At 37.4% G+C, this 22,794-nt stretch overlaps 1 protein-coding gene across 1 annotated transcript; it reads left to right on the forward strand.

Annotated features, from left to right (window-relative positions):
* Window positions 1–181: 181 nt before the first annotated feature.
* On the forward strand, window positions 182–22,575 carry LOC132205365 (uncharacterized). The gene is made up of 3 exons (XM_059634369.1): window positions 182–322; window positions 17,929–19,459; window positions 21,637–22,575. Exons 1-2 carry the CDS (start codon window positions 320–322, stop codon window positions 19,456–19,458), a joined length of 1,533 nt encoding a protein of 510 aa, XP_059490352.1. The 5' UTR covers window positions 182–319; the 3' UTR covers window position 19,459; window positions 21,637–22,575.
* The last annotated feature ends 219 nt before the right edge of the window (window positions 22,576–22,794 follow it).

A 22,794-nucleotide genomic window follows, 5' to 3' on the forward strand; every position in this document is an offset into this window, starting at 1 on the left:
GCGATTGGCCGGAGAGCACCCGGCGCCGCCCCTGTTAAGTACGGAACACACACAGCTCCTTATCAACCCCCACCCACCCTTATCACGACGTCGCGTAATTCTCTCTGCGCAGATTGGCCGGATCAACCGCACCGCGCTCTCTCTGCCGCCGCCGTCGCCGCGCTTAATCACTCACCTCTGCTCCGTCGGCACCCTCGCACACCCTCTCTGCCCTCGGCCGAGCCAACACGTGACTCGCACGCCCTTTCCATTCGATTTGCACGGGCTTACCACCGAGATTCGCACCCTGCCCAAGGCCCATCAGCCAACTCGCCTGCTCATGGTAAGACTATCTTTTTTAACTTCCCTTTTTTAATTTTGTGATAGAATTTTGGCTCATGCTGATGTTATTTAAAAATTTCAAGTTTAAAATCATTATTACTGTTGTTTATTTTTCCTATTGTTTCAAAAAGTTATGAACAATAATCATTTGCTGGGAGTGGAACATTAAATTGCTAGACAAAAAAAATGCACCTTTTTGGGCAAGATTTTTGCTAACACTTCCAAAATGGAAAAGACCCCATGTAATTCTTCAAAGTTAAATTTTTTAATCACGTTTAAGGATAAAACTGCATTTTTTTCTAAATGAAATATCATTTTCATGTTAAATTATCGATTGCTGGTAAAATGTGAACTGTGAAATTGTAAGATTTTCATGGCTGAAATAGCTTTATTTATTTTTCATAAATAGCAGCTTACGTAGTTTGACAATTAACTGCACTAACACAAGTTAAAATTTTGTATAGCTCGTCTTTGTATTATTCCTCATTTGAAATTGAGTAAGATGCAGTTTACAGCCGAAAAAAGCTATAGCTGTAACAGCCATATTAGAACGTTTATTGTCATGAGCGTGCCTTGGTCTAGCGTAAAAATAAAATTTATGCTCGATTTCGATATTTAAGCAGATTTTATTGGCACACTTAATTATAAACAATTAAGAGGAAATGAAATCTAACAACAAGAGGAGCTTGAAAAAAATTAAGACAAAAAAAACTAAAATATTGAGGGAATATCTTAATAAAGTTAAAAATTCACAATCAGTGCAGTTTTTTGTAACCATCAGCAAAGAAAATAATTTTAAACAAATTTTATTAGTGACGATTTCAAAATTAGAGAGCACAGATAAATAACTAAAAATACAAATGTTTACTGGGAGTAAAAAATATAGCTAGGTATCAAAATAAAATCCAAGAGAATTTTTTTTAGTTTATTTTAGACATGATATCTATAAAAAAATCTGAATTTGAATTCGTGTATGTATTTTTGGATTCGGTTTACAAAGTATCACTTGGTTTTACCCAGAGTTTACCGTTAATAATAATAATTTTAAACTCAAAACAAGTTTTTTATGAGAAAATCTACAAAATAGTCATATAATATGACTCATATGCTATTAAATTTTAAGGTAAAGTAACTGGAGTAGCAATAATTTTAACGAGTTTCTTTCAATTTAATCATAATTTCGTATCACACCAAATTGCGTAACACGGACAGGAAAACCCAGTTGAATGTAAACCTCGCTGCCTCGAGGCCTCTTTTGTTTAGATCGTAGTTTGAGGGCATTGTGGCTTTGAGGAAAGCGGCTTTTTCAATCAAATTTCGGATGTTTGAGGAGAAGGGGTGGGACTCGAAGTGGATGCACTATGAAGAGCACCTTTAATTAGAGCGCGGATTAATTGGAGATGGCAATCAAGCGAGAGCGAACGGGGGTTGCGACACCACATACTGAGCGCCCTGCACCGTCCGGCGCGCGTCCCCTTTGCTTTTTAGCGCGTTTTTCATCCGTCCGCCTGGTCGGTCGCGCGAGCGAGCAAAGGCAAAAAGAGAGACCGTATAAAAGTGGCGACACACAGAGAGAGCGATTTGCACAGCACGTGCCGCGTTTTAACCCTCCGAAAACTGAAAAATCACGCACCTCTTTTCAAATGAAAGAGAGACCGGCCCTGTTAGCGGCGAATTATTACAAAATCATCCCTCGGCTCTATGGAGTTGTGCGGGTTGCATAACCGAAGAGCACTCGAAGTTAAAACTTCAAACCAAGTGAGATTGTGTAAGCTGCTGAAAAATCGCTCTGACGCAAGATCCGTTTGAATGTGAGAATTAATTGCTGTGGTAGGGAAATTCCAAGAATTAATTTTCCACCACAACAAAGACATGATATCAAATCAGGGAAATTATTTTGTTCATTAAATGACAATTAGTTTGCAATAATAATTCCGATTGTATTAAGTTTGATTTAGACTTCCTGAGTATGGCAATGCAACTCACGATTATTCAACCAGAAATAAATCTTTATATTTTTATTTAAGAAAATTTTAAATTTTTATCTTAAAATTGATTAATAAGCAATTCTAAAAGACGGATTCAAACTTTTTTCTGCACTGGAGCCAAAAAAAATATTGTTTTTTGTTGTTAAAAACTCGTTTATCAAATATAATTGAAAGTTAATTCTCCCACAAATTTAACCAACCATATATTTATCAATTTTCGTACAAGCATAAATTGATAGAGTACTTAATCAGGAATAATTAATGCAGGAAATATTTTTCATAATTCACTAAATACACTTGAGGAAAAACAGCCTGGAGAATCCACCAACAGCACTTATTGTCAGCAAATTAGAATAAAATTCTTCTGTTACGTAAACGAAAGTTTTCCAAAAAAGTTCTTCGCCAAAAGCAGCTTTGTTGATAAGCTGAAACCAAGATTAAGTGCGACCGATAAAGGCGATTAAAATTTTCTCCAATTGAAAAAAACCTTCCCGTAACACGACTTTGCTTCTAATGAAACTCTCACCAAAGATGCTGTGCACTCCCGCGTGAGGTAATCGCATTTGGCAAGAGAAAAAAAAGTGGAAAAGCGGTGAGATTATGTATTAAAAAGAGATTTGGCTGCGACGCTGCAATTAGTCATCCCCGATCTAATAATTTTGAAATTTCTGCTCGAGCACCTCTTCGCCTCCCCCGCTCGGCCGACAACAATGATGGCATTTCAATATGCGAGTGAGTGAGAGTAGAGAGAGACGATAATGCTATGATATTTGATAAATCATGCGTGCCCCGTTCTCTGTTCCGCCGGCTGACAAAGCACACGCTATCTTCGCACACTCGTCCGTCGTCTGTTTGCTGCTCTGCCGCGGTTTGACATGCCCATAATACACTTGTCTGTCATTCTTATGCGCGCACCCTGCCGAATTTGCATCCCCCGACCGCTTCAAAACTTTCAAAACGTCGCGGTTTTGCCAAGTTCTGTTGGCATTGTTGTCAAGTTTTGATTATAAATATTTTTATTTAATAATCTGGATATCAATTATTTATTATTTTCATAAATTTCTTCATGATTTTTCATTCGTGTTTTAATATTTTATTAATTCAAAAGGCAATTACCAGAATTAAGTTTAAGGGGGTAGTTTCCAACTAAAGTTAATTCTTTGTAATTTTTATTCTTAAGCTAAAATTTCCTACCTAACCTAGCCATTGTTATGCTTTGAACGAATAAAAATTTTTGGCGCCAATTACAATTATTATTCCATTTTTCTTTTATCAAAATAATATCGCCCACAGCCAACAATAAATGTTCAGCTTTGATTTAAAATTTATTTTGCTTTATTTTTAAATAATATTGGAATAATCATTAAATTTCCATAGACCCAACACACAATTGAGGTCATGCTAATAATGCAATTCATTCAGGATACCCATTAGACTGTCATGTTTAATAATATATTTTAAGAACCATAATTATGTTTAAATTATTAGAATGTTTATTTTCTGATCGGTAAAAAATTAAGAGTATCTAAAATAAAATATTAAACTTAAAAAAAAAAAACTTAAAAATTATTTATTTCCATTTATTTAACACAATTGTGTACAACTTCAGCAAGACATTATAATAGTTAAGAATTAAAGTGTCGACTTAAGGTTAAATATAATCTATACTAGGTTTTATCTTTATCCATTTTAGCATATTCAGTTAGGGATTTGATTCTTTTTGTACATTTAAGGAGGTGGTACTGAGAAATCTTTGTCTCGTCACAAAGTTTACATTTACATTTTTCTCCGGCGGTATGAAAAGTTTTATCGGTACAAGCAAAGTGATGAAAGCCGTGCATTGCAAACCGTGTTTGAACATGTCTATTTTTAACCAAGGGCTGCTTCCAGTTATCATTTAACATTGCCGGTGTTTGAAATATTTCTACATTAAAGTCACGTTCTTTTCTATGCCGAATATGTTCCAAGAATTCTTCATAAGCTTTATTGTCAACTAAATTAAAGGTGTTCTTAATTTTAGTTACAAAAGGCTCTTCGTCGCCAATCAAAAGATACAGATAAGAGCTTCTAGAAAATTTACTTACTCCTAAAACTTTTTTAAAATATCTAGTCATTAAATTTTCATACGTAACCAAGTCACATAATTTTAAGTGCGGCCAAATTGCTTCCACCCCATACGTGGCCATGGGCGCGAATTTAAGAAAAAAGAGAGATTTAGCGCAGTCGAGAGATAGGTCCCGTAAGTTCCCACTGAAGTGCATGGCTGCGAGGGCCTTTTTGCATCTTTCGGTGACATGTTTGGAGAAGGACGTGCAACTTTTCTGAAAAGTTACACCAAGGTATGGGAAACTAGTTACAAATTCGATTTCTTTCCCCTCGCAAGCTATTTTATCTAATTTTCCTTTCTGCCCTTTACCTTTATTTGTGAATTTTAAAGCTTTTGTCTTGGACAGGTTTATTTTTAAGTTGTTTTCTGTGCAGTAAATTAAAAACTTTCTCAAAATTTCTTCCAGTTTTTTACAACAATCGCTAATAAAAACCATATCATCTGCAAAGAGCAGAAAGTCCACTCCGTCCATGCCCTCGAATATTTTAATAATGTCATGGATGTAAATATTGAAACAAATTGGGCTAGAATTCATACCTTGTTTGAAGCCATTTGATTGAGTAAAAAACTCTGAAAGTGAAATTCCATCATCTATCTGAATATGGTCTACCTCCAAAAATTCTGATAGCAACAAAAGTTCATTTTTTGATAGGGTGTTTTTGTTAATTATCTTTTGCATAAACAATTTTCTATTAGCCAGATCAAAAGCTGATTTTAAGTCAATAAAAAGTGCATATTTTTTGTAGTTTTTCCCTCCCATTTTTTCTGAAATTTTTAATTGAAAATTTTTAATGGCATCAATAGTGCTTTTGCCCGGCATAAAACCGTATTGTTCTTTCGGAATAAAATCCCCGAGTTTCGCCAAAAGTCTCGTTGCCAGAATTTTATCAAGTAGTTTGCATAGTGTATTACACAGTGAAATACCCCGATATGAGTTTAAATCATCAATTTTACCCTTATTTTTATAAATCATTTTCATCGTAGATTGTTTCCACATAAAGAAATAAAAATGATTAATTAATAATTTTTTGTTTTGTAGTAATGACTTGAAATTTATTTTTATTTATAAAAATGTGCATGCACAATTTAAAAAAAAATCAATTAAAAATACAATGTTAATTTGGATATAATTTATTATTCACCAATAAATTAGGAAATGAAATTGTATTATATTTTGTGGATAAAAATAATGACCAATACTAAAAACTATGCAAACTTACTAAGTCTCCTCACACATCTACAATTCAAGCAATAAATAACAAAATAAGAAGCAAGTTAATCTAATGATGTAAAAAAAATTGTTTATGTTTCACAATCTTAACAAATAGCATATTCTATTTTAATTTACTTATTGCTGGAAAAAGCTACATGTTCTATGAACGCAATTAGATATCCTTTACCTTCCTCTTCATCTTACTTACTTGTTTAAGAAGCTCACACACGACTTTTTGCGTTAAAAGCAGTCGAGTTTCCACTTTTCTCTCTCTCGCTGGCACGCGTAATGAATATTTTATGGCGCGGGTGGGTTGACGTCGGAGAATCTCGCGCTCTATTCAAGCGGCGCATCGCAAATTACAAAGTGGCTTGCTCGATAAATCATGGTGGCGCTCTCGGATTTCTTGCGCCGACTCATCAATTCCTCTAATTATTCGCGCCTCGCCGCGACAAAGCGCGTTATTATTTGCCTTTTCTCCTCGTCGCGAGAGAGTCGCAGCTGCTGCTTTTAAATTTGCAAGATTTATCAGAGGAGGGCTCAAGTTTTCTTCCACCCTATCGGGGATTCGTGTGGCGCACGTGAGAAACCGCGCTGATGTGAATTTATGACGCCAAAAATGAAAACTTTTCTACTTAATCTCGGCGCGGCTGATTTACGACTCTCGTCGGCGGCAATCCCCTTTTTTGTCCGCGCGTCTTGTAAGTACTTGTTGCTCACACGGTGTATAATAAAGTAATAGGGCTTTCGGCGGTGGCGAACGAACGCACACTTGAGGTCAAAGAGCGACCCGCCCGCCTGCCAGCCAGACTGGGCAACAGGTTACACATCAGCAGCCCTCCAGGTCAAACCGCTCTCTGACTCTCGACCCGTTTGCCGAGCAGATGGCCACTTGATGGTTTCTCTCTCTTGCTCACTCCATTTCGAGCAAATATTTGGACATCTGCTGATTTTGCGCCAATGTTTGTTCGGATGAGCGTCTTTCTGACAAAAACTATTTGTTGTAGCGTTTTTGTTTTATTCCCTTCCAAACATCAGAAATGATGAAAAAATATATCTTTTCTAAAGGGGAAACAAATTATTAGAGCAATAATTAAATTGACGGGGAATATTTGAGAACATGAAATAAGTTCATGAGCTGATAAATTTTAAACGCTAGGTGCATAAAGAGGACTTGTATATATATACAAAAAAGAGTACTCTGAGCCATCTTAAGTTAACAACAAGAATGATTTATTTATTTTTTGATTGATGAAAAGATATCTTTAGTTTTCTAAATGACAAAAACTCTGTTAAAATCAAGGAGTTCAAAGTCACGTTGAACAAGTTTTGTTAATCATTGTTCATTCATAGTAATTTTGACGGCGATTTGGAATAATTAAAACAAAAATAAATTTATTTGTAATATTAGCTTTCATTTACTGCGATCATTTCCATAATTCCAATTTTTTTTCCTAGATTATAGTTTGAAAAATAAGAATTTTATGCCAAATATAATTACTATTTTTTTATTTTGAGCTCAAGCGTAATTATTGGCAAAGTTCTAAAAGCTTGTACTTCCTTTCCTGTTTTTAATTGCTAAAGCCCTTAAGACATTAAACCGATTTGAAAATTTTGTTAAGCTCATCAAATGAAATTTCTTTAAATTTTGATGATAATATTCTTAACTTTGCTGAAAATGAGATCCAGATTAAAATCAAATAATTTCATTAATCTTCGTCCTTTCCTTACAAGCATCGCTTTATTTAAAATTTTGATAATCTTGAAAGTTTGAAAGTTAATATCTTACTGATTTGTCTCTTAATTGGCTTGATGGTTTTGAAAAGAATACTTTTTGCACAATTGCTTTAAAAATGCTTAATTTATACTAAAAATTACATTTTTTGTCGTTTCTTGTAAATTAGCATGTCCAAACTTTTGTTTGAACTTTAAAAATACTTACATAATTATCCAAACAATCAATTCAAATAAATTAAATAAATAATCATTTAGCTGAATATAAACAGCCAAAGTTGGATAATGTATTCTTATTCTTTTGCTTTTATCCATAGTTAGTTTTTGTGGAACTGCGGGGTTGCGATGATTGTCTTTGCTGAAAAACCGGGGCTTGACGCAAGACAAATAAAACCCCTTTTGCGTCGCGAGCGAGTGGAGGGCGATTTTTGTTTCGAATCGCGACGGGGGGCGAAGGGAGCGGCGGTGCGGCAGCGGCGGTTGTCAAGATGCGCAATTAATCGCCAAATGACAGCGGCTGTGGCGACGGCGTTCGCATCGAGCGACACACAGAGAAGAGAGCACCTCTCGCGGAACACGACTACTTTCCGGCCTAATCAATACGGCATCGTGACAGCGCGGCGGATTGGTCGTTACCTCGTTACACATTCTTTACGATTCTTTCAGCCCCGGCCGCAGAAATAATAAAACGCTCTCGTTGGATTATTACTTTTGCTGAAATGATGTACCCGGGGCGCAGATTTTCATGTACCAGTTGTGGAATTTCCCTGCTTTCTTTTTCATTAAGCAGAGTGCATTTGCATTGTCCTTGTAATTGAGATTTGTGTCGCTGACCCCACCAGACTCCCACGCCTCTCTCTCACTCTGGAAGGATTAATGCGTCCCTGCTGTACGCAGTTTTACTTTTGGAATTGTGTCCTCCCAGCTTTCATTGGGATAAAAAGTTGTTTTAACTGTGTTTCGTAATGCCATTCTGAATTTTGCTGTTCAATTTTAAAGCCAGGCTGAGAAACGCAAGAAAAGTATAAAAATAGTTAAATTAGGGTTTGAAATAAGTATTTCCATTATTATTAAATGACGTAAGAATCCAACAATATAAGCGATTGGCTGGTGCTAACTTACTTAGCAAGTGAATTTCCCCCATTGATTTGTATGATTTCATATTATTCATAATTTTTGAGAAGTATTTAAAATCTTCCATAATTTCACAATTGAAGATGGCTGAATTGAAATTTGGCTTGTATAAGTTCACTTATTTATTATTTTGTAGAAAAAGAGCAGAATATAGACAGAAGAAAGCTAAATCAGACTATCGCTAATTGAAAATACCTTAATTTAAACTATTTAAATTTTTGGTGAGAGTTTAGACATTAAATGTAAAAATCTGAATTTTAATTATTATTATTTTCAACTTTCAACCCTCATTTATATTCCTAATAGTCTCTAAACATTCCAATCTGCATTAGCATTGCATTGCATTGCGCATTTGTAGGATAAAGGAAGGAATGAAATATTTTGTAAGAGCAAGAGGAACAAATTTCACTGTCTTATTCTTCCGGATTTTTTGTTATGAGGAGATATAAAATTTTATGAATTGAGTCCTTTATCGATGACTAATTTTTCAAGATTTCACAGATTTTAGAGCTTTTCGTCTTAATTTTATATCCTCGATTGCCTTTTAAAAAGTTTAGCTTCACATTGAACTCAGTCAATAATGTGATTGTTTTAATTAATATTTACTTATATTTTTTAAGTAAATATTATTTGGAAAGAAACAAGGTTGATATTGAGTAAAAAAAATACAACTCCGTCTCTGTGGCGGAGTGGAGGTGGTTGGCGGCGGGGCGGTTGGCCCGCCACTTGATCTCGCCGGCGTCTTGCCTGCTTGGAGAGCATGACCTCCAGCTTTCTTGCCGCTCTCGCACGGTTGATCCAATAATCGACCCTTGCGCCCCTAACATGCTACGCCGACCATGACCCTCACAACCTCCCTACTCACAACTTCATTCATAACGCCCTCCAAATAGAACCCCTGCGAGCAAGAAAAGGCGCGCGCCGCTAACTTTCTTTTACGCAATTTTCACTTTGCAAACGTAGGAGAGATGGTATAATTTTAAGTTTGACAATTATTAAATATTCGGCGCATGATTTGAAAGTAAGAGGTAATAAGTTGTAATAGAAATTAAGTGATAAGCGCGCCTGCTGTATTAATATTATGCAATCCGCTCAACGTAGAGGTGTTGCAGGTTGCATTATGCGTTATATACTTTTGTTGTTTATTTCGGTTTATAATTATGTCGTATTATTTATTTTTTACATAAATTAATAGTTTATAGAATAATTTATTGTTTTAAAAAATGCCAGCAGCAGTAACATAAAATATCTTCCGCCAAAAAATTTAAAATTTTTATTAATTTAAATATATAAAAATATTTTTTTTTTTGCTATATAATAAATTCTTAAATATTGTTTAATACATAAAAAATTAATCTTTAATATTTTTTTCAATTATAGAAAAAAGGTCCTCATTTTTCTATTTAAACATAGCAATTTAAGCGAAGAAATCGTTCTTAAGAGGTAAAACTGTCTTGAATTCCACCATCGTTGCTTAACAACTTAAGCCCCCGCTTGCTTAAGCAGCCCCTATCTGTCACCGCCACGCATTCGTGCATTTCTAGCATTCCCGGGAAATAATTAATATTTGTCTAATCGCTTTGCACTATTGTACGTGTGGGCGATGAATAGCAGCGCGCCGTGCGAAATTAAACCGGCAGCTCCTCTCTCGGGCACACAAAGCGCGGCAAGATGATGCTTTTAGCGGCGCGAGCACACACACAGGCACAAACAACAATGCTAAATGAGGATGGGTCCTCTTCTCCGTTTCTTCCTCCTCGCCTTTATGCACGACGACTTTTTCCCAGCTCGGTACAATGTGCTTAAAGGGGCGTGCCAAGATTACGGTCCATTGTTCTGGCCGGCACCAAGACGTATGTCGCCGCGAGCCACGCCACCCGCTTTCTCCCCCCACACCTCATTATTCATCCGGCCCCAGCATCTGCACCGGTCACCACCTCTCCCGCTGACCACTTTGGACGCTTCACTTTTCTTAATTAATATATATCATCTCCTCTTTCCGAATCTATTTCTGAGGAAATTGCTGAATTAATCTTATAATTGAATTAACGTACAAGTTCATGAAATTTCCCAGCATCTCCAAAAACGACGAGATTTAGTAGAGTAAAAGTAATTGAAATTTTTTTCATTTTAGAAGCATTAGGAAATTTCTTTTAAAAATAACATTTAAGTATAAGGCGATTATTATTTTGTGGTAGAATTTCACGATCGAGGGTTGATTCATGGTGATTTGAATTTAAAGTCAGATTTCCTTGATGGGTTTTTTGAGTTGATTATTGTTTAAGACAAAACAATATCCTACTCTTCATGTTTCGGCTTTAGACTGCATTCATAATTCATGAGCTGTGTAGTAATTTTGACAAGAATTATTAAAAAAAAAATTATCTTTCGAATTTCTTTCAAATACAGCCATGTAGACCAGGATATTGTTTTATCTGAAACCATAAACAACTCACAAAACCCATTGAGGAAAAGCCGACGTTAAATTCACATCACCACGATTATTAATTATTATTGTAGCTGTTAATTTCTTTAAATTAAAGAAAAATTATGCATTGAAAGAAAAACAAACATTGGTTAAAACAGCATCACCACTAGATAATGAAGTCTTTCCAATTTCAGAAAAAACTAATTCAAGGTGAGCCCAGGGTTATTCTACTCTCTGATAAAAATTCACACTTACATAACTGCTTGATCAGAAACAATAAAGATTTTTGTTTATAAAATTATCAAGAGAATATCCAAAAATTTTAACTTAAAAGAGGTAAGGAAAATCTATCAATATCCGTTTTTGGAACAAATAGCAAAATACACGATGAGATGCATCATATTTTATTCTTTCCGTCTTTCGCATGAGATGATTCCTATTCTGTCAAATTCCTTTTTTTTAATCTATATGAGCTAACCAAAGATTTATGATTATGGCTGAATCCAAATCGTTGGACACATTTTGTGCGTGCAAGGGAATTAGTTTGAAGTTCAATGTGTAGTTTCATTGTAATTTATACCTTAATATTAAAGCTTTTGCAAAATGTGAATTGTCGAGCTTGAGAATATATATTTTTGAATTGCTAGGAGAGCACTCTGTTTCCAAATTAGCAGCGCTGCTCAAGCCGTCTGGTTTCCAAAGCAACGCGCGGCCGTGTGTATTGTGCTGGTTATTGTGCGAGAAATATTCATGAAGCTCCGTCGCTCCACTCCATGTTTGAGCAACCAATTATTCCTACTCGCGATGAGATGGATAAAACACTCGGACCGGAAACTTTTGCTCTGACGCCCTAATGTAGTGGCTGGCAACAGAAGCAGCAGCTAACGAAATAAAGCGCTCACTCGCTCTTTCTCTTTCGCTCTGGCAGCGCCCGACCGACGGCCGGGGTTTTAGCACCCAGGTCCGTCCGCACGTTCCGGAATTATCAACGCCTCTTGACGCCGGCTAATGGCTGCGGATCGGAAAAAGAAAAAGGGGTTTTGGGGAAGGCAGATTTTCGAATCGAGTGGCGTAGTTTTAAAGGAAAACTATAAGTTGGCAGAAATTTTAAATTAGTTTCTTTTGTTGATTTTAGATTGTATAGTTATTTAAATTTAGTTAAAAATTTTTAGTTAAAATTTTTTTGTTATTGAAATGAGTTAAAACTTTTTCCCATTATTTTTTCTTGGTCCATATTACATAACTGGTGAAATATCCCTTTTCTTGTGCTGCCTATTATGATTCAAATTTTTGATGAAAAAATCCCAGGTAGAGAAATTTTTAACTAATAAGAATAAGTGTGAAAAAGTATTTTTTTGCACTTATTTAATCTAGTTCTAAATCAAATGAAATATCTGATTTTCAAAGAGGATATTGCACTTATTTTGATAAGATAAAATTTGATTTGTTTGAAGTTTACAATGAATGTATTTTGTCACAGGCTTTCCAAATCTATAAATTGAAATTCCTTACTCACAATAATTTAAAACTCTGTCTGAATAAGTAAAAAAGTTGATTTAGTCTCACATATTTGAAATCAGAATGACATAATTAGCAAGGATCCATTTCCAAAATCAATTTTTGATCATTTGACACAAGAAAAATATAGAAAATTATTATCAATTTGTTCCTTCATTAAAAAAAATAATTCAATTTAATGCTTTTCACTTACAATTAGTGGAGAAATGATCAAAATAAACAATAATATTAACACTGTAAAAGGTAGTATTTTACTTTGAAAAAAATTGTGTGGATATTTGGAAAAAAAATCGGTATGAAGCGAGACGCTGATGTGATAATATCAAAAGCGGAGACACCCCCTATAGCTCTCTCTCGCTTTCTCTCACGCGCAATTTGCGAAAACATCGTTATTTCAAAGCGAGTGTCGAAAGAAGGGTGCTCTGCTGCGTGTGCTATCTTTAAAAATGAATAATGGCCGTTCAAACGACACGTTGATGGATTCTGTCACGGCTCCTGTTACGCTCGCGGATCGCATTATGCGTAATATGTATCTCGATCTTGGCGGCATTGAAGAGAGCAGAAAAAGGGAGCAGCTTTTCCCTAAGATATACCCACATTAATATTTAAAAAAGTCTTAAAAAAAAAAACATGTATTTGAAACAAGATCAGATGTTTTTTTTTTTTTTGTACTTATTTCTTGGAGCTTTCTAAAGATGAAATAAAATAAATTTAAAAAGTTTAGAAAATTCATTTTCATTTGATAATTTTGTTATCCGAGTTCAAAAAATCATTAAACTAGTTTGCAACGAAACATGAGCAAAAATTGCAAATGAAATACATTTTTAGCTTTTCTCCAACTAATTTCCGTTTGCTGGTGAAACTCTTGTTAGCCACCAGCCAAAACTGACAGAAGCATTGGCGTCTCTGTTTTTGGCACCGGTTTATCCCTGCTGACACGCGCCTGCAATAAAAACAACCCTTTGAGCTCTGAGAGCGGCACCTCTCTCTGCTTTTCGCAAAAAGCTCCGTTTGCGAATGAAAGCGCCCGTCCGTCACATGCCGTGGATGGATATGGGGAAAGAATGAGTTTGATAGCAGCACGCCGGTGGTATATAATTTCCACGCGAGAGGAATCATCCAGCAGCATTCGCAGGAAATTAAATGCCGCGCAACTCTCTCACACGCGGCACACAATAAGTAGCAAATATATTATATAGTGCCGGGGCGAAATGCAAAAGAGATGCGCCAGCCCTTCCTTTTGTACATTTAACTTCCGCCGAGAGTGTGTTGCTTTTGGAAATAATAATGATATGGCAGAAGTGGGAGGAGTGTGTGCGTTGTTGACGAGAGAATTCATTCAATCAGTGAACTTATGGATTTAATTAAATTTTAACGCTTTTCCAGCCGGTTTATTTGAAATTGTTTAGATCTTAATTTTTCTCATTCGTTATTAGTGATTTTTTCGTAAATAATACACCGGAACGTAATCAGAATATTAAATAATTTGGCAACTTGTTCTTTTTACCCCTTCAAATTTATTCGTAAATAAATATGTACATTCATAAAGTGGCTGGAAATGAAACGGGCCGGAATTGCATAGCATTTCAATCATCATTGAAAATATTACAAATGATAAGAAAACCCATGTACAATAATTTTTTTTAAATATTGAAATTTATTGACAATAATGAATTAAAAAAAAAAAAAAAAAAAAAAAAAAAAAAAAAAAAATGCAATTCTCTTTATTACTCCCTTTTCCTGCCCTCGCTCTCTAACGCTTGCTATTTTAATTTTTTAAAGATAATTTTCGCAAATTTCAATTCTAATGCTTGCAACTGAAGTTCGATTATGTATTTTTCCCCTGTTAAGTATGTACAAAAAATGGCGTGCAAAAATGAATAGAAATTAAAAATTATTCAGGTTTAGTGAGTAGAGCCAATTCGGATTAATATCTTTATTGAAGAGTGAAAACCATTCCTATAATGCTGCATCAATATTATCTCTAGGATTCCAAAGGTGGCCCAAAAACCAAAAAATCCAAGTTGTTTGATTTTGAAATTTTGATAAATTGGATTTTTTTTAAATTTGTCAATACCAATTAAAAAAAAATCCTGCAAAAACTGCTCAAAAGTTTATTACTCTTCAATATTTCACTGAGAATATTATTTAGAAATAAAGATTTTAGTTAATTTTTTTTTATAATTTGAAAATGTCATTGTTACACAGATATGAAAAAAAATTGTTTCGTTTGGGGAAATTTTGACTTTTTGCAATTCTAATGTTATAATATTTAGTCCTTTTATCACTACCCTCTCTCAAATTATATAAAAGCTAAGGAGGAAACAACAAACACAATGAGAAGCGAACTTTTGATAATTAAAACGCAAATTGTTGCTTTTAGCCGGCGACAGCGGCGCACGAGAATTAAGTCGTTAGTCAGGTCTGTTTGTATATACAGAATCGGGGAGCCTTTCACGCGATTTTGCGGAAATCTCGGCGCACACGTCGCCGCGGAAAAGCATCGCCCCCCTCGCCGAGAGAACGAATTCCCATCTCGCTGTATCGCATTATGTGCTCCGCGGAGACGCACAACAGCGTCTCTTCTTTATTCAACAATTTACTCTCGAGCGCCTCTCTCTTGCCGTCTCTCCTCCAGCACCACCACCCACACTCTCTTGAGCCGAGGATGCAAAAGGCGCGGCGGCGGCGGCAGCGGCAATCACATAATATTGAAACACTTAAAATACTTGAGGCGCCTCGCCTCATCATCATGTTATTACATTTTCCTCATTAATTATGCTCTCAATATTCCGACCACAGCTCTTCTCTCTGGCTGCAGAGCTTTAATATTTGAAGCCGCTGCCATTATCATCAGCCAGACGCTCTCTTTCTCTCTTTTTCGCTCTTACTCCCCCCTCTGTTACCATTTTTCCTTCGCAAATTATATATCTTATGCCGAAGCGAACGCCGTTCTCGCTCTCACTCGGTGTTGGTAACATCTTTTGTCATCTTTTGACAGGCATAATTTGTCCACATCTTGCGCCAGCGCCACGGAATAAGGGCCTTGAGGTATCAACAGCGCGCGCCATTGTCGCCCTGTGCACGCGCACTTTGATTATTTCCGTATCAAAGAGAGAGAGCGGCGGACGCCAAAGCTGCCTATACCTTGCTTGCCACGCATTGTGCCGAATCATCCCGCCGAAAAAGAGAGTGACGCATTTTTTTTCGCAGATCACATACATATATTGAGCCCGCAGCAGATATCTTCCGCGAGAGAGTTCATCAGTTGCCGCCCGAGCTCTTTTATATTCGATACCCACCGCTCAAGGCTCAGATCGATAACGTTTCAGAAAGGGGTTTCAGGTGTTTGTCGCGTATCATGTTCTAAGCAATCATGGCAATTAGCTGAATTGATTACAAGGGGTAATTTCTTGCAGCATTTAACAAATTGAAAATAAATTTTAATATTATTTATGATTTTTTCTTAATATTTACACTTTGTAATCATGTTTGACATATTAAATAATTGTAAATTAAAAAAATAAACTATGCTTTGTAATTGTTACTTTTTATACTTACAAATAACAATTTTATTTTATTTTATTTAATTAATAAATAATATTTAAAAGGTTTTATTTTATTATTATTTATTTTTATTTAATAATGTAATTAAATTATTCACTTTATATTGTATTTTCAAATTATATTAATGAAATAAATAAAAATAATCACTTTTGTAATTGCTGTTGCTATCAATAAATTGATTGAATTGACATTCTTGATGAAATCTTCCAGATTAAGATTAAAAGTCAAGTTATCCTATTATTTTGTCATTAAATATATGGTAAAAATGAAAATTATTATTGTTTTGAATTCTGCAATATTGATCTAATTAACTGATTGCCTGCTTTGCAAGTCGCGTTTTGCCATTTCCAAAAACATACACACAGTCGTGAGCACAAGTCATCGCCCAGGAGAGCGCGACGTCTTGATTGCGACGATGTAAGTTTGCTAACGCGCCAAGAAATTTTCAAGAGCACACTTTATTGTGCAAAGAGAAGAGGAACAGACACGGCAGCTGGCAGGGTGGCGCGAGAGGGAATCGCGAGCGAGCAAGGGGTTGCGAATCGCGAGTTCTTTAACGTGTGGCGTTTGTTAGCGGGAGTGAGCTGGGAAAGAACTGTGGCGCGCACAAATGCTTTTATAATTAAAATGTTTCGTCAAATATATTGCGTCACACAACCGCACACCGTGTGCTCGAGAACGTCCTCGACACGGCAGCGGCACACACAGCGGCGCAAAGAGTGGGTTTAATATTGAATATGATAAAGTTTGCAGCGCTCAGTCTCTCTCTCGTTCAGCAAACTCGGGCGGAAGAAGTGCGATGATTACAAAGTTATATTGAGCAAGCGGTCGGGCTCAAGAGCGAGCTCCTGTGTAGGTGATGTGCACTTAAAACTGCTGACAACCTATTGTTTACGCGTCAGCCGAAGAGGGCCTGCTTCAAAGAAACGCCGAGATTATTTCCATCAAATCGCACACGGCACCGAAAATTTAAAACAATGCAAATCCCGCCAGGCCGGGCCGCCGTAATCCACTTAACTAATTCGAGTTTGTTTTGTTAGTCGACGATGCCGTTCGTTGCTCTCTCGGATTGCTTGACGTGCGAACGCCGCCGGACAAGCGGCCAGATTATAGTGGGTCACTCAGTGTCATTTTACTTTGTGTCCTGCTAACGAGAAGGGTGTTGTTGGAATAGATTAGGGAATTACAGAGTGACCGCTCTCGTATATGAATAGATCGCCGAGAGATATTTCTCACCACCCTAAAGATGACCTCAGGGGTTGCTTTCAAATGAAATTTTGAGAAAAGTTTACAAAATGAGATTGAACTTGCTGCCCTTATAAAAAAATCCATATAAAATAGATAGAAAAAAACCTGACAAATTTTTTTATGGAGTTAGCATATTACTCAAAGATACAATTCCGAATGAAGGTTTTTTAACTTTTAATTGATCAAAGATTTTAAAAAATGTATAGAGTAACAAATGTCTTTGACTTAAAAATAAAATCGTATTGATCAGAGATTTATTTATTTCATTTAATTATTATAAATATTTCAATGAATACTTTAAAGGAAGGAAAATAAAAACTAAATACAAATAAATCATTTTTGATCAATATAATAAAATAAACAAATTACGATTCAGTGATATTTGTTTCTAATTGAAATACTTTGTCACTTTCAATAAACTAGGTTTAGAAAAATATTCCCAATTCTAATTTAAAATAATTTTTTACTCTGTTAAAAATTTCGTCTCCTTTTAAAATTTTAATTTAATTAATTTGTTTTTTTTATTTAGTTAAAATTTAATTTTGATTTAATTATAATTTCATTTTAAAAGTTCCATAATTTTAAATTTAGATCTTTTGATAGATATTAATTTACTTCAAATTTTAAATAAATATTTTCCACAGTTGAATTTGATTGTTATATGTTTCAGATGAGCTCTGGACCAAACATCGGCTCGCCCTTTCCGGGCAGCTCAGAATCCAGCAAACGAGGGCCGATTCCACCCCAACAACCACCGGGAGGTCTCAACTTAAACGGCCCTCGAATATCCCCCGACTTCAGGAACGGTGACTTCCTCTCGCGGCTTTTGGCAGCGACCCCGCCATACTTGTACAACATTCCTCTTGTCCCGCAGAGTTTTTTCTTCAGTGACATGCTCAAGAGCTTCGTCCAGAGCAGCAACAACAATAACAACAACAACAATGCGAAATCCCACGAGATGCCGCCGCACCCACCTCATCTTCGAGACAGCCAAATCGAGTTTCCTTCAAATGAAATGCAGAAGGACCTGCCAGGTCGGCCACCCCACCGGCGACGCAAACGCACCTGGCGTGAGGTCAGTGACCCTCCTAGGTTTGCAATCGACCGGAAGCCACCGCCGATCTTGGATAAACCTTTGGAACTGACCACCAAACACGCTCCAGAGGAGAAAATGGCCAGGCACGAGGGTCCGTTGACCCCGCCTTTCTCCTCACCACCTTTGGATCAAAGCAGAACAAGTCCGTCTTCAACGACGTCTCCCCCTCTCCTACCTCCGCCTCCACCACCGTTGATGTTGCCGAACCTACCTCACTGCGGGATGCTACCTCTGCCAGACTTCAACCGTTTGGTCCCGACTAGCTCAGATTCATCTTCCTCCTCCTCCATGCCCAGCGACCTCATCCCCTCTCATCTACCTCCGTTTCCACCGCCGCTGTGGTACCCATCAATGTACCCCGGCCTTGGTGGCCCGAGCCCCCACCACCAAACCCCCTATGGAATTGACCCGCTGCATTTTTTCATAGACCTCCGAGTATCAGGACATATATGGGACAGGAAGCTTCCGCCTTTCGGCACGGTCCCATCCTCGATGTCACCCCCGCAAGCAGGCCTCGACTGCACGATTGACCGGGAGCGCCGGAACGGCACCCCCATCGTCACCGAGCTGGAAAAGGACACCGAAGTCAAGTCGGGTGCCCTCAACCTCAGCTCGAGCAGCAACAAGCCAGGCCTCAACCTGTTACTCGGAATGAAGAACTCAAAACACTCGTCTGCTTTCAGCGTGCCGGAAGCAAAGCCCCTGATGATGACCAGCAGGGCTCATAAACGCAGGGACGACATCTCGCCCAACGCCAACTACGTCCTGCAGAATCTCAAGCGGATCTACAAAAGCGTCAAGATCGAGGACGGCGAGGAGATGCCGGAAGCAGCTCAGGAAAGGGGAGATGAGGAGAGAGAATCGGAAGTGGACAGCAAGAGTTCCAAGACGGAGACTCCGGAGGAGGAGGAAGGGGAGAAGAAGGGCGAGTGCAAGGACCTGCCCGCCCTCATTGGCCTCGAGCTGGTCGTCGACTACGTCAAGAAGCACGAGCCCAAACCTGGCGTGAAGAGAAGCACCCCTCCCAGCACCCCTCCTACGGGAGACGCGGCGCCAAAAATGCTGGCCGTAACGCCCGAGCCAGAGCAGGCGGCCAGTCCGTGAGGTAATTATGAAACGATGATTTTTATATTGCGACGAAAAGAGAAAGAGCGAGAGCGACGTCGCCACTCTCTCTCTTTTTTTAATTCAAACATCGACGTGCTGGCGGACACGATATCAGAGGGTATTAAAAAAGAGAGCGAAAATATAAAAGCAGCACACGCGAAACAAAAGCGGCTTACTCGCAAAATGTAAGCCTCAAAGTGCCGGCCGGCAGCTCTTCTCCGCCGAACCAAAGGCCAAAAATTCAGCACATAATAATACGGACGTATCCAGTCAGAGAGAGCGACTGCTGTGTCGGTCGCCGCGACCAACCGCCTCTGCTGCCGCTGGTCACAGCGCCGGTAATCTGATTGATGTTTTTGCAAAGAGGGAATATATATGCAGATGCTGCTGGCGAAAAAAGCCTGGCGAGAGGAAAAAAGCGTGCGGCGATGGGTTGGCTTTTTTAATTTGTTTTTTCCTCTGTGCCTCGACCGAAAACCGACAAAGTTAGAGAGCGCCACGGGGGGCGAGTTGCTGCTGGCCTCTGCGTCCTGCTGGGGGGCACTTTTGATTTCTGATGTAACTTGAGGGTGGCAAGTCAAATTATGGGTTAAAATAAGGTTTTACGTTCAAACATGTAGTGTTTAAAAATTTTATTCTTATTTCCTAAATATTTTCTTATTAATTTTTGCACTATATGAAATTGCAAACATTAGAAGGCGCAAAAATACATTAAATTATTAATCTGTCTGCAATAAAAAATGTAAATCGCAAAAGAAAGTTAAATATTTTTATGGTTAGTAAAATTAGAACAGATTTAACTTTAACTCTGGATTTGCATATCAGATTATATCACTCTTTGACGAAAAAAATAATTATATCACAATAAATAAGATTTTATAGTAATTAAAATATTTTACTTGCTTTTTTGCTAATGCAAATTTGTATTTATTTTTTCTTGGATTATTATTTGATAACGAGTAAAAATTTTCTTTCCATCCTCATTTGCGTTTATACACATTCATTAAATTTTATTTGGCCTAAAAAAGGGCAACTTGAACGCTGACAAAGACTCGAGTGTTATATTAAGAGGCGCATTCCGCCGAGTATAATTGCGAATCCCATACTGTGCTTTTGGCGCAAATCCGTGAGTGTGCGTCTCAACTCGCGGATATTCTATTATTGCGCGCGCGCTTCCTCGAGTATCGCCTCCTTTCAAACCTTTAGAATACGCGTATATCTCGTCCTTAACAAGACTTGGCCACTTGACACTTGACAATCAGAGAAAAGAAGAGAGCAGTGGGTAGGTGTAGAAATGCTCCTGCCGCGGGATAATGATGATCATGTTCACGCAGTGGTGCCCTCACGAGTGGCCCGCGCGCCACGCGTTCTCGCAAAACCACCGCGTGCACTCACTCGACTCGCACAATGTGCATGTGTTTTCAAGCACGCATTCTGCCCAGAACATGGTTGTTATTTTTGTCCGCCAACCCGTCTTTTTTCCGCAAAAAGACAGCAATCTGCGAAAATGCGTGATGCTGCTTATGCGAAAGTTTAGGAGTTCCGCTTACACTCCTGATTTTGAACGGTGAAAAATGGCTTCCTCTTTCTTGATATTTTATAAATTTCATTAATTTAATTATAATTTCAAACAAATTTCATCTAAAAATTGAGGTTGAGCTTGACCTGCTGGAAAAAGTAAATAATAAGGAACAACTCACCCCATAAGGCGACCTTCAGTTTACTGATAAATATTAAAATAAAATCTATCATTTCTTGATTCCGTGTCCATGCTAAATATTAAGAGTTTTGACTGAGGTAAATACAAATAAAATTGTGAAAAATATAAACAAGTCGCTGTATGAAGCTGTTAATTCTCTTGGTTGCTCAATTAATTTCTAAAATTTTTTATTTTATATGATTTTATATGTATAGATTGGTTAAATTAGTATTTATTATACAATAATTTTTTTTTATTTTTTTTTCACATTTATTCATCTTCATCACTCTCAATATTTAAGCATTGACACTATAGGTTTTTAAAGTTCTGAAAGCCTCAGGTCACCTTCTGGATGGAGCCCTATTTTTCCCATTTTTTTTAGAGTGACAAAATTTTACTCGGGATGAAGTTTTGGGGAAAAATTTAACCTTTTGTCCAAAATAATTTTGAACCTGACAATTATTTTTCTGTTGCAGGTCCGGAAACCACTTCGGAAAAGCATTTTCTGACGCCCTCGGGTGGAGCAGCTGCTGAAACTAATTAAGCTAATTGCACGCAGCGCACGTTTCAATTTCTCAGTGTACAGTACATCACATATAGGTGTGTAACATAATTAAGGAGCGAGTTGCTGGCGTTTGTTTGTTTTCGTTATTTTCCCCCAACTCATTTTCGCGGAATGCTGCATCATTATTTTTCGTTCGCCCCCTGAAGTAGCACTTCATGGAAATTGGCAATCGACGCCCAAATGTAAAATTTCCCTCTGGCAAGGCATAATAATTCCGGAATTTTTCGCCCTTGCAAGTTAGTTTGGCGTTTGTTATTTATTCATTCGTTCGCTCGTCGTCATCACATCAACAAAACTTCCATCCAGCGCTGCAGACACCGTGTGTGTATCAATAATTCTGTAAATGTATACCTCTTGTGTACGTGTGCTGTTTGTGAACGCAAAAAAACAACCAATGGTGTATATAAATATGCAGACAGAGAGAACGAGATATAAAATTTCATCACGATAGGAGTTGCTGGGAAAAAACAAAAAGCCTGAAATAACATCAGCAGTTTGCAAACTTTCCCCGGGAAACACATTTATTAATGCTGTTGATCATTGTGCGCGAATGCTTTTGTCCTCTTCTCTCTCGGCACATGAAAAAAAATAATAAATAAATATCCATTCTCTTTCACCGTCATTATTTGCATTCTGCGTGTATACGGATTAAAAGTAATAAATAATATAGCCGTCGTCATTCAAGTGTTACAACAATGCATAGCACTCGTATTATGTATATTTTGTGTGGGAGAGATGCGAGTGTGCACGTCGTCGTAAATAATCATCACAATAATTCGGCGAAGCTGGAAAAAAGCGCGATTTTCCCCTACACGTACAATTCTCATCTTTTCATTTTTTTTTTTCAAAATCCATCCGCCGTTAATGTAAATATTAAGCTCGGAGAGAATTATTGCGATTGAAGCGAAAACTCATCGCCGCGCTATTGATGAATGCTTGTTTGTTTTTCACCGAGAGAAACAAACAGATATGGAAAAAGGCGGACGGTGCATGATTATCATCCAGTGGGTGGAAGGGTTGGCTCTGGAGGGTGGGACGCGAGCGAAAGAGCGACCAGCCCCCTTGATTA

This window comes from Neocloeon triangulifer, unplaced genomic scaffold, assembly GCF_031216515.1.
Source record: "Neocloeon triangulifer isolate White Clay Creek 2 clone unplaced genomic scaffold, ASM3121651v1 ptg000002l, whole genome shotgun sequence".
In the NCBI taxonomy this organism is placed as follows: Eukaryota; Metazoa; Arthropoda; class Insecta; order Ephemeroptera; family Baetidae; genus Neocloeon; species Neocloeon triangulifer.